Source organism: Primulina tabacum, chromosome 7, assembly GCF_025594145.1.
Source record: "Primulina tabacum isolate GXHZ01 chromosome 7, ASM2559414v2, whole genome shotgun sequence".
In the NCBI taxonomy this organism is placed as follows: domain Eukaryota; kingdom Viridiplantae; phylum Streptophyta; class Magnoliopsida; order Lamiales; family Gesneriaceae; genus Primulina; species Primulina tabacum.
The window spans coordinates 41,141,967-41,154,008 of NC_134556.1; the positions used below are offsets into that span (position 1 = coordinate 41,141,967).

Sequence of the window (12,042 nt, forward strand, 5' to 3'; positions counted from 1 at the left end):
CAATATGTGAGTGACATCTCATTGATTGACATAAAAACACGTAGATACGGTTGTTAGGCTACATAACAAAACTATATATATATATATATATACAGTTTTGATATGCTGCACACATACCGTGCACACCTATGTGAGCATCGATGAGGTGTCACTCACCCATTGGATTGTGATGAAATATAAATATATATATATATATATATATATATATATAATATCAACCAGGATGAGGTCAGCCTACTGACGTCTGCACGTATATTGTCTACTTTATTATCTCCGCTCAAATTTGAAAAATAACCCTTAAAGTTGACATTAACAAAATATATAATATTAACTTAAAAAACGGCACAGAATATATAACATGCTCGGAAATTTACTAATAATATATCATTGATTAAGCAACGCCGAGTCGCTAGATATATAATATTTAGAAATTAAGTTTCCAAGAAAATTCATTAAATTGTGGTTAATTAAGCAAAGAAACAACCTATATATATATACTCTATGTACATAAAAACTATAAACCTTGCATTATACGTCCAAGTTTCATTCTTCTTCTGCAAGTTAATCAAAAAGGTTATGAAGGTATTCGACAGGCAACTCATAATTTTTTCGTTGGTGGCGCTGATCATAATATGTTATTTTTCGGTTTCGGCATATGGAAACTTCGACGTGTTTTCGTATGATCGGATTTTTGTGTTCTGGGTTTTTAATATCACAATTTGTGTTGTGTATGTCAAGTATGACGGGAGATCTGTTGAAGATTTGGATGAGATCATGAGTTCCTTTGGCTTGGTTTACGAACGAAAGGACGAAGAAAATGATGGCCATGCAATTATAATAAATGAAAATATAAGCAGTAGTAGTATTACTGATCATGAAGATGTAGAGGTGTATTCGAATGTAAATTCAGATGGTTATGACACGGAAAATGATTGGAGTGGCGACGAAGACGAAGACGATTTCGAAGATGATAATTTGGTGGGAAGGAGTGAAGACTTTATAGCGAAGATGATAAAAGGATGGAGGGAAGAATTGTTGATGGACATGATCGTCTCCACACAGAATTAGGGTACATATATAATTGGTTTTCTATATATATATTTGATGTTTTTGTTTTCTTATTTCATTAAAAAATATACAAAATCCCCTTCCTTTTTTTGTGGGTTTTTGATATAAAATTACGTACGTGATACGTTTTATTGTTGGTCAATGTATTTTATCTAATATATGCAGAAAAAAATTTGTCTACTTTTATTTTGGACAAGAAGATATTATGTATATACAGGAGACGATCAGAACTTTTGTAAAATGTTTTAGAATAAAGATCGTGCATGAAGAATAAACATTGTTCCTCTCTCTCTTTGTTTTTCTTTTAATTTTTTGTTTGATTTTTGTTTTTGTTATAATTAGATGTTTGAAGATTAAATAATTTGTAAAAAAAATTAAAATTTATATATTAAAAATATGAATGTGTCTCGTAACTTTATATTCGTGCGACGAGTTAACTAGGTTTTTGACCCAAAAAATAATAATATTTTTTCGTGAGTCAGGTTAGATAAAAAATCTGTTGAGCGGATGTTATACTAGTTTTTGAATAAAAATAGATAGATCAAGCGGGGCGGAACTTAAGTCGGGACGGGTGGTCACCATTTCTCAATTGTATGCACATAAAATAAAATAAAAAATTAAAAATACAATCAATGTCTCTAATTAATTGTTTCTGTTGCTGTCAGTTATTTGAAAGTCATAGAAATCCACTAAACTAAATTATGTCACAAACGCGATGGTACTTAAATGATCTATAGACTTTGTAAACCACTTAATATATTATTTTTAAAGATAAAAAATAAACTTAATTCTCCCACATGACCCATATATATAACGATAGGTCGTCTAGCTAATTACGATGAAGATTATATATATTACGGAAATTCTGGCACTACACTTTAGGTTATATTTAGATTTATATTATACATGATAAAAATCCAATCTCATCTCTTTATTTTTTTATTCTCAGTTACTCTTGAAAAAGAAAAATGTCAACACTAGTGTAATCTTGAGTGTACATGTAGCATGACTCGTTATTATACAATGCATTAGTCCATCTCAATCAGTCAAAATAAATGGTAACCTAAATAATAAGGCAAAAATTTGTGTGAGACGGTCTCATGGGTCGTATTTTGTGAGACAGATATCTTATTTGGGTCATCCATGAAAAAATATTATTTTTTATGCTAACAGTATTACTTTTTATTGTGAATATCGGTAGGGTTGACTCTTCTCACAGATAAAAATTCGTGAGACCGTCTCACAAGAGACCTACTCAAATAATAAATGAGTAAACCACACAATTATTCTGGATAAATTTTAATTTAATTTTGTCGAAATAAATGTTTTTTTAAATTCACAAATTAAGATACACGGTGTTAAATTTATGGGTTATATTAAGTGTTTTGATGAGATGGGGAAATGTGACGGAAAGAGTAGACAGAGTTCTGTTGGTGACACGTGGTATGGCACCATGCAGGCTTGCACCCGAATTTAACATGTTGTTGGGCCTAACTCAAATATGGAGGGCCCAATGGGTTGACGGAGGAGCCCAGCTAAAATGAAATTGTTTCCAAGGAAAAATAACGAGGGTGAAAGAGATGGTTACATAAATTAATATTTGTTATCTACGACTCGGAACTTTTTTCAGATTTGGGCAATCAAATCATTGAATAAACAAATTAATGTAACGGGGAACAAATACAAGTGGAATCTATGTGGATAAAAGATCAGCACTCATCGTCTTGAATCCGATCACTCTTTATTATCAACTTTTTCTAAAAACTTTATATTTGACGATAAAATCTGCATTTGTTATCTTTTGATATAAACAACTTGCAAAATCAAGTTATTCATATTGGTTAAATCATGTGCGATAGATTCGTCCGAGAAAGTGTTGGTAGGAGAAATCGAAAACATAACCATTGGCTAAGCTCACTTATTTCACCAACTCAAACATTCTTTATAGACATTATTGACTACGTGAAAATCAAAATGTCCTTTTATATTTTTACTAATTAAGGTAAAATACTAATTTGTATTCAAGATTTTTAATAATTACTCGTGCAATATTATGGAGTAACTAACTTATATTAGAGTTGAGAATTAGTTTGAGCCCAACATGACTCATATGCTATATATTAAAAAAGAAAAACCGAAATATGAGATTCAAAATTGAAGGTCGAAGTTCTACACACGTAACGAATACCGATATATGCGAAATGATGGAATCCAACTAGGAAAGATTTAAGGAAAGAAAGAAAGAAGCATTATAGCCTAACCAGGCAATAAATAAATAACGAAAAACCCATTTTCCAATCACCATACTACACACATGCCTTCAAGTTCTTCTTGCAGCTATCTTTCGATTACCATTTGGACAAAAACTTATGTGAGACAGTTTTATATATTAGGGATGTAATCGAGTCGAGTTGAGCCGAATTTTGAATGTTTGAGCTTGGCTCGTTTATAATCGAGCCGAACTCGAGCTTTATTTAACAAATATATGCATGGCTCACGAGCTTATTCAAGCCTTTATCGAGCCTAAACAAGCTTAATAAATATGAATTATACATTTAAATTTTCATTAAATTAATTAAAAATAAATTATATATTTAAAGAAAAATATATTATTCTTATTAAAATTTGTAAATTTATTATAATAAATAAATTTAATAGATTTTTCTATATATTTCATAAATAATATGCAAATTCAATAAATCAAATATCAAAACTATTATTTTTTCATCTAAAAGATTACTCATGAAATTACCAACGAACATGTACACGAGCTAACGATCCGAATACTGTAAAGCTTGAGTTTGGTTTGTTTATCTCAACGACCCTCATTAAACGAGCTCAAACGAGCTTTTATCGAATCGAGCTTCGAATAGCTCACAAACGGTTTGGTTCATTTACATCCCTATCATATGTCGTATTTTGTGAGACGGATCTCTTATTTGGGTCATTCATGAAAAATTATTACTTTTTATGCTAAGATTATTACTTTTTATTGTGAATATCGATAAGATTGACCCATCTCACAGATATATATTCATGAGATCGTCTCACAAAAGATCTACTCTACTACTTGTTACAAACCTCCATCCCAAACTTGAATAATTTTAAATGAAGACACAATAATTTTTTTTAAGAAAATTATCAATATTGAGCACTTGTTTTAGTTGGACGATAAAGGTTTATTATAATTGAACATCGTATCTTAAACGTTATCTTGAAATTTAAATATTTACGTCAAATGAACTATAAGCCATCGACGATATCGACTCTTTTAAGAATTCTTTTTATATGTTTTTAAGGAGATTTTTAACGAAAATGGAATTTTTTAAAATTTAAATATCATTTTTTTGAAAAACACTTTATGTATATCTACGTCTCTTCGTACATACAGTTTTTTTGAAAAAAATTAATTTGATTTATATTCAAACATAAGTGATATTATAATTATAAAAATTAGTGACATGTCATACGCATTTTGAAATTATTACGTATTACAATTTGATTTAATTATGTTTACATGAGAGACATACCATAATTATGGAAACTAATGATGGTCTAAACTACAATTATGTTGAAGGAAGAGACACTTTGTATTAAAAATTTTACATTTTATTAATATATTGAAGTACAAACAATTTAAAAATATTTAAAAAAATCTCACCAATATATATAATGAAAAAATATTACTTTTTATGTTAATAATATTACTTTTTATCGTGAATATCGGTAGAGTTGACTCGTCTTGTCTCACAAAAAACCTGCTCGTATATGTATACATATGTATATGAATTAAAATAAACGGTTTTGATGTGAGAAGAAGTGTATGAGCACAATTTCCCCCCATATTAAAGGGAAGAAGCCCACCAAATTCTCGTGCTGAGCTTCATATCATATCACCAATTACAACTTGGAATACATGGAAGAAAGTGTAGCAGAGAAAGCTAATGATCATCAAGACGTCCCTCCTTCTCTCTCACCCAATAGCACCCTAAAACGCGCTGAAAATTCTATTCTCTCTGAGCTCAAAACACAGTGTCGGATCGCGATTCCATTGACTGTAATGAATTTAACTTGGTTTGCCAAATTGGCCATATCTACCGCGTTTCTTGGCCGGTTAGGGAACCTCTCGTTGGCGGGAGGGACTCTCGGTTTCACCTTTGCTAATGTGACGGGTTTTTCTGTGTTGAGTGGACTTTGTGGAGCCATGGAACCTATGTGTGGACAAGCTTTTGGAGCAAAGAACTTCAGGCTACTGCACAGGACCCTTACCATGGCCACATTGTTACTGCTCTCAGCAACCATTCCAATCGCTTTCTTATGGCTCAATGTGGATAAAATCTTAATCCAGCTCGGCCAAGAAAGAGATATCTCAATCACTGCAAGGCATTACCTGGCTTATCTCCTCCCTGATTTGGTTATAACTTCGTTCTTGTGTCCACTTAAAGCATACCTAAGCACACAGAACATCACAGTTCCGATTATGTTAAGCTCGGCTTTCGCCGTGGCACTTCACATCCCAATCAACGTGCTACTTTCACGAGAAAAAGGGCTTGAAGGGGTTTCAATGGCAGCGTGGATCACTGATCTGATAGTTGTGATTTTACTCGGTTTGTATGTTTTGATAACCGAGAAGAAAGGAGGAGAGAAATGGAAAGAAGGAGGGTGGTGGGAGTTACGTGGGACTGATGATTGGATTAAGCTTCTCAAGCTATCTGGTCCATGTTGCCTCACAACTTGTCTCGAATGGTGGTGCTACGAGATAATGGTCTTGCTCACGGGCCGATTACCGAACGCGAAGCAAGCCGTCGGAGTTCTAGCAATCGTGCTGAATTTCGATTACTTGCTCTACTCGGTTATGTTGTCTCTAGCCACATGTTCTTCAATTCGTGTGTCCAACGAACTAGGTGCGTTAAACGCTAGAATCGCTTACCGTTCGGCTTATGTTTCTCTATGCATCAGCATAATTTTGGGCTTTCTCGGCGGGTCGATAATGGTGTCCGCGAGAGGCGTATGGGGACCATTGTTTAGTGGTGATGAAGGGATTGTAAGAAACGTGAAGAGAATGATGCTTTGGATGGCCATTGTGGAAGTGGTGAATTTCCCGTTGGCCGTGTGCGGCGGCATCGTGCGGGGAACGGCTAGGCCATGGCTTGGGATGTATGCTAATATTTGCGGGTTCTATTTAGTTGCGTTGCCTCTGGGAGTGGTGCTAGGGTTTAGAATTCATCTTGGACTAGGGGGGTTGTTGATGGGATTCTTGTGTGGAATGGTTGTTTGTTTGGTTTTGGTTTTCGTGTTTGTTGCGAGGATTGATTGGGAGGATGAGGCGGAGAAGGCACGGATGCTCACTAGTTCTCAACAAGATTGTGAACATCATGTCAAGAACGTTAATTCATGATTAAGAAAAGTTGGCATTGTTATCAACAAGTGTTTGAAATATGTAGTACCTTTTTTATATAACATGTCATTTTGCCATCGTGAGACTAGTCAACACTGTCTATATTTACGATATTAAATAATACTTTTGTCATAAAAAAAATTATTTTTTTATGTGACCCAAATAGAAGATTTGTTTCACAAAAGTTTGTGTATATATATATCAAATATAGTTTTCTTGGAGTGATTTTTTGTTTTATAATTGAGTTTTGGCTCGTGATATCTTTGTATTACATAGTTTCAAATTTCGTGTTGGAGTTTAATTTGGTATGTTTGATCTCTAATAAAAATGTAATAGTGTTATGGAGAAAGGATATAAAGAAAGTTAGTTGATTTTTAAAAATCATTTTTCTCGAATTTTTTTTGAAGCCCCACACACTTAAAAAATAGTGAATAAAATGGAGATTGATTGAGAGCTTTATTATCCTTCCCACCCATTAGTGGAACTTTTCTAATTGAATCCACGTGAGTTTTGAATAATGAGAATTTCAGGCTATAATTCTTAAAGCAAGATATCCCTTTCACTTCTCAATTTTTATTTTTTATTTATGAAAAACTCGCCTCTCAAATCAAATCTTCCAAAAAAAAAATAAATTTGAAAACAAAAACAAATATTACCCAAAAGCTCCCAAAAACTCATTGATTGAATTGCCTTTCAAATTACAAACATAATTATCTTAGAATTTGACATATTAAAGTAAAAAAAATGTATAAATTTAACTGTGATTGATTTATATATGTAAAATGGAAAATGTATGAGACGTCCATGTTTTGAATTATTGCAATATAATTAGTAAAAGCTAATCTTGTAATCCTCAACCTTCAGTATTCCTCCTCCGTAACAAACAAATTGGGGGTACACCATTAAGGTTGAGTGTTGGACTCCAAATTCAGACACACCAAATATGGAATATCAAATTTATAACATCATATGTAAAAACAATATTATACTAAAGATGTTCAAGTTAGTGAAATAGGTGTATGTATTTATAACCAATTAGTCAAATTTTCTATTTCCTATCAATATTTCGTTGGACGAGCATGTGACTCAATGTTTGCCCAGTGTGATTTACCTGATTAATGTGAGTTACAAATTACTGCGTTCGACTCGAGCATTTATCCAGACCCGAGTGCACATCTACGAATAGCAACCACGGGTCCCGTAACAATAAAAAATTATATGAAAAGAGATTGTCTAGTAAATTAGTCGTTACTCAATATTATTAAGATTTTATTTTTTTATATAAAAAAATAAGTTCTTCATAAAGAAGAAAAAATTGTACTCACTTCCTCTATATTTAATATATTTTTACAGGTTTATTTTCCTAAATTGTACTTAATTAAACAGACCATTCAATTGAATATTAGTTATGATAAACCAGTTTGTAATCAGTGGAGATGTTCCAAATGCTACTTGTCACGATAAACGTAACTCACGATTATAATTTTTGAACGAAAGAAATAGAATGAAAATTGTAATGTAGTTCTGCCAATCCATTTTAATATTCTTGCATCGAACCCGTATCACAACTCAGATTGCCCAACCGAGTTTACAAAGATTGGGTAGATATTGAGGTACTTTAAGCAACGTTGGCGCAAGAATGTTGCTGCATCACTCGGAAAGATGGGCACATGAAGCCTACGAACAATTTGTTATCACAATCACTAAATTAACCAAGACCTGCGGTAGAATCCTTTGGCGGGGCATCTGCTTTTATACGTGAAGGCCTAACTATCCGGTCGATGAGACCATATTCAAGAGCTTCCTGAGCATTGAAGCGCTTCATTCGGTTCAAGTCATTGTAAACCTGTGTATCCATGTTACCGTTCAGAGCATATTTTCCAACTATTATGATGAATATACATACACACACACACACGCGCATATACCTTATCGATGGGCTGGCCTGTTTTCTTAGCCAACTCCTTGAAAAGATAATCTCTTATGCGTAGAAGCTCATCTGCTTCATTACGAATGTCATCAGCCTACAAACATGTTTGACGCAAGTGACTACTTGCAAGAAATGACAAATATAAGGCGTCGAGGACGATGAAACTAAATTTGCGAAACCTGTCCACGAGCAGAACCAGCCGGAGACTGTAACGCAATTCTTGAAAGAGGCATGGCATAACGATAGCCCTTGAAAACCAAAAATGGTTAACAAGATTATGACACTATGGTAAATATTCTCATTTCTGGGCTCCTTGTAATATGAAACATCATAATTAATAGATAAAGAGGATGCCACTAATTGCTTCAACAAAGAAAAATATAAATACAAAAAAAAATGAAAAAATCTAAATTATGTAGCTTGTTTGGATGGATTTTTTTTTAAATTTTTTAAAAAAAGCAATTGACAAGCCAGAAGCTAAAAAAAAATGCTGCTTCTAGGCTTTAGCTCCAGTTCCTCTTTCAAAATTTTTTAAAAACTACCTTTTCACTACTCTATCAAACATGAATGACTTTTTGCATCTGGTTGAAAAAAATACAAATTAAAAAAAAAAAAAAACTCCACTTGATAAAGCATTTTTTAAGGCAAATACTTTGTCCAAACTGAGGCCTAGTTACCATGATGCTAAAGGTATCACACTGCCTGTTATTTTATTAAAGAAACGGACCACAAAACCAACAAAACTAAGTAGAAGGCAATAGTATCACCTCGATTTGACTACTTAAAATGGAGATCACAAAATCGTAACAAAGAGCTATATAGCAATATGAATACATGTTGGTTCGAGTTATAACGAGCTCGATTTCTTTAATGATGATCTCAAGTTAGATGTGTGAGGTAGGCGTTGGGAGAGCTTCCCCCAAAATAGAGGCAACAAGACTCAATTTTGATTAGTTTTGGTCCACCGTCACTCCTTAAACGAGGGGGGTCTAGACCAACAAAAGGGCTATATATAGCAATAATTATAGAGAGAATACCTTTTCTCCAGCAGCAAGAAGAAAGGTTGCGAGATTATATGCAAAGCCCACACAGTGAGTGCCAATGGGACTTTTCAAGCTTTGCATAGTATCATATATAGCCATGCTAGGAGTAAGCTGCAGAGAGGAAGCAATTTTGCTGAGGTGAAAAAGGAGTACAGAAAGGGAGCGTCGACACAGACATATGGGAGTATTTCAAATTAATAAAAATAGATAAAGAAGTTCTATTGAGTCGCAAGTAATGACTCACATCTCCTCCAGGCCCATTGATGTAAAAGAAAAGCTTCTTCGAATCGTCAACACTATCAAGGTATAACATCGTGGCAAGTATCTGGTTACTGAACTCTTCATCAATGTGTTGACCGATAAAAATAACACGTTCACGGTACTGCAATTTAAGACGCCAGTAAATTCTATAGCAGTAATTTCTTGGAATGAATGAACCAGATAACAATATACAGGAAGAAGTATTGTCATATTTATATCAATGACATTTGCACTAGGGAACAAAAGACGGAAATGTTTATAGATTCAAAAATTGAAATGGACTAGATTATCTGATAAAGGCACTATAGCTTAGTATTTCAAATACATGTAGAAGTAAAAACGATAGTGGAGACACAATAACATACCATTCAAAATTTTGTGTATTGTTTCATGGACAGTCATTTATCCATCAAATTTATCGGAGAAAAGCAGAGTTGAATGACTTACAAGAGCATTCCATAGATCGACCCACTGCCATGTTCCCTCGGCAACATTCCTATATGGCACTCTAGGTGTTCCAATGGGCATCATTGAGACTCGACCTCGAGTCGGTTTGCTGCCACTAGATCTGGAGTTAGAGAAAATAACAAATAGAAGGGGCTTTTCGTAATATGTAAGAGAACATTATATTTGTAGAAGTGAAAATTCAGGATGCATGGATACTCTTAAAAGTGGCCATGCACCATATCAAATACTATCTAGATACAAATACGATATATACGTATATTTCACAACGAACTTGAATAGAAGTATCCGTCAACATATGAAATGAGAATACCATATCCAACTCGGCTAACAATCATATTATCACATCGTAGCCATACTTAATGTTATGAGAGCTACTTTCTAATCTTCAAACAGGCTTCATGTTATCTTATAAATCATATATAAAAACATAAAACTCTTGATTTATATAATTATATATGTCTGTGCTACACATCTACCCTAATTTTAAAAAATATCATATCTTTTGACTGTATTTGTGCAACATAAGTGGGTGAAACTTAAAAAATGAGGAATTCAACACCAGAGACCATGAGCAGTCATTTACAACCAAAACAAATGTCCGGTAAGCAATAATAAAAATTGATCCAACAGCTTAATACACAGGAAAACCAAGAATGACAATCTTCCCAATATTCCAGTCACACCAAGGAGGAAAGGAAAAAGAGGCCATTTGATTCTAACAAATTAAACTCAAAACAAATAGATAAGGTAAAATCGTAAATCCTGAAGAGGACAGATCAGCAAATATGCACATGACAGCATAACAAATCTAGTAGAACATAGTCTAATCCTGATACCTCATAATTGGAAATAAAAAAACCTAAATTGCAAATAGCAGAGAATCTCACCTCAACGCAATGCTTTTGTAAACTTGATTGTGAAATTCCACATTTAAATCGGGCTTTTCAATCCTGTAAGAATCTGTGAAAGAAATTTCAGAAGGGGACAAAAGCACAAAGATTTTAACTATATATCAAGAAAATCAACCATGACCATCAACAAAAAAAAAAACTTAATACGGACTTGGGGATTGAGCTCGTAATCCCACATAGACTTTGCTCCCGCAGCTGCAAAACAGAAACACAGAGAAATGATGGTCCATAAAAAACAAGAAGAAATTTCATTTCAAGGGAAAAAAGACAAGAATAAATTCATAAAAAAATGTAGAAAAGGGAAAAAAATACCTGAGAGAAGTCTGAGATATATCAGTTGTAGATTGGAGACATGAAGAATGGAGGAGAGACATTGTTAGAGAGCATCAGCAGGCCAAAATGTGGAGAGGGTTGCTGCAGTTCAGGATAGGCAGAAAATTCAGCATCTTTTTCCTTAGGCAAGTATCTTTTTTATTTTATTTTTAAAAAAAATCAGCTCGTAATTGTTTATTCGTAATTATTTTACATTTCGAATTAAATATTTGAATATATATTCTCATAAGAATTTAATATATGTAACAATAATTACTTATTAACATAAAGCTAGTCTTTTATTTAGTTGATATTGACACTAAAATAACTACTGTAAATAATCGATTTTGTCCCCAAAAATGGGACCTTGTAAACCCCCGCCCCAACATAAAAAAAAAAAAAAAAAATCGGTTTCAATTTCATTTTCAATTAATAATAGTGATTCTTTTTCATTCAATAAAAATCTTAATTATATCCAAAAATCCAGGTAAATACTTAAAACTTTTTATCTATTATTATTATTATTATTATTATTATCATGTTTTATTTCAAAAAAGATTAAAATACATCTGTAGTAGTTATTATATTATTAACTTTAAATAAAATCTAAATTTAATAGACGAAAAAAATAAACTTTATTATCTCTAGAAT

At 32.9% G+C, this 12,042-nt stretch overlaps 2 protein-coding genes across 3 annotated transcripts; one reads left to right on the top strand and one right to left on the bottom strand.

Moving 5' to 3' along the window:
- The first annotated feature begins 4,874 nt into the window (after window positions 1-4,874).
- Window positions 4,875-6,820, top strand: LOC142552190 (protein DETOXIFICATION 56-like). The gene is made up of 2 exons (XM_075661875.1): window positions 4,875-6,475; window positions 6,763-6,820. Exon 1 carries the CDS (start codon window positions 4,985-4,987, stop codon window positions 6,464-6,466), a length of 1,482 nt encoding a protein of 493 aa, XP_075517990.1. The 5' UTR covers window positions 4,875-4,984; the 3' UTR covers window positions 6,467-6,475; window positions 6,763-6,820.
- A 1,046-nt stretch (window positions 6,821-7,866) lies between these two features.
- On the bottom strand, window positions 7,867-11,548 carry LOC142552192 (ATP-dependent Clp protease proteolytic subunit-related protein 2, chloroplastic-like). Of its 2 annotated transcripts, none has more exons than XM_075661877.1 (9): window positions 11,392-11,548; window positions 11,231-11,274; window positions 11,056-11,128; window positions 10,148-10,262; window positions 9,684-9,821; window positions 9,434-9,550; window positions 8,576-8,644; window positions 8,395-8,490; window positions 7,867-8,312 (listed from the first exon to the last, which is right to left on the bottom strand). In XM_075661877.1, exons 1-9 carry the CDS (start codon window positions 11,451-11,453, stop codon window positions 8,175-8,177), a joined length of 852 nt encoding a protein of 283 aa, XP_075517992.1. In that variant the 5' UTR covers window positions 11,454-11,548; the 3' UTR covers window positions 7,867-8,174. The 2 variants fall into 2 exon arrangements, with proteins under 2 accessions (XP_075517992.1, XP_075517991.1); XM_075661876.1 differs by having other exon boundaries at window positions 10,148-10,268.
- Window positions 11,549-12,042: the final 494 nt, after the last annotated feature.

What these genes read in the sequence shown, in the direction of transcription:
- LOC142552190 (XM_075661875.1), top strand. Translation starts at nt 4,985, where the DNA reads ATGGAAGAAAGTGTAGCAGAGAAAGCTAATGATCATCAAGACGTCCCT.
- LOC142552192 (XM_075661876.1), bottom strand. Translation starts at nt 11,453, where the DNA reads ATGTCTCTCCTCCATTCTTCATGTCTCCAATCTACAACTGATATATCT. An exon ending in ATATCTCAGACTTCTCTCAG is followed by an intron (nt 11,275 to 11,391) that starts GTATTTTTTTCC and finishes TCTGTTTTGCAG; the next exon opens with CTGCGGGAGCAAAGTCTATG. An exon ending in TCGATCTATGGAATGCTCTT is followed by an intron (nt 9,822 to 10,147) that starts GTAAGTCATTCA and finishes CTTAAATTGCAG; the next exon opens with TACCGTGAACGTGTTATTTT.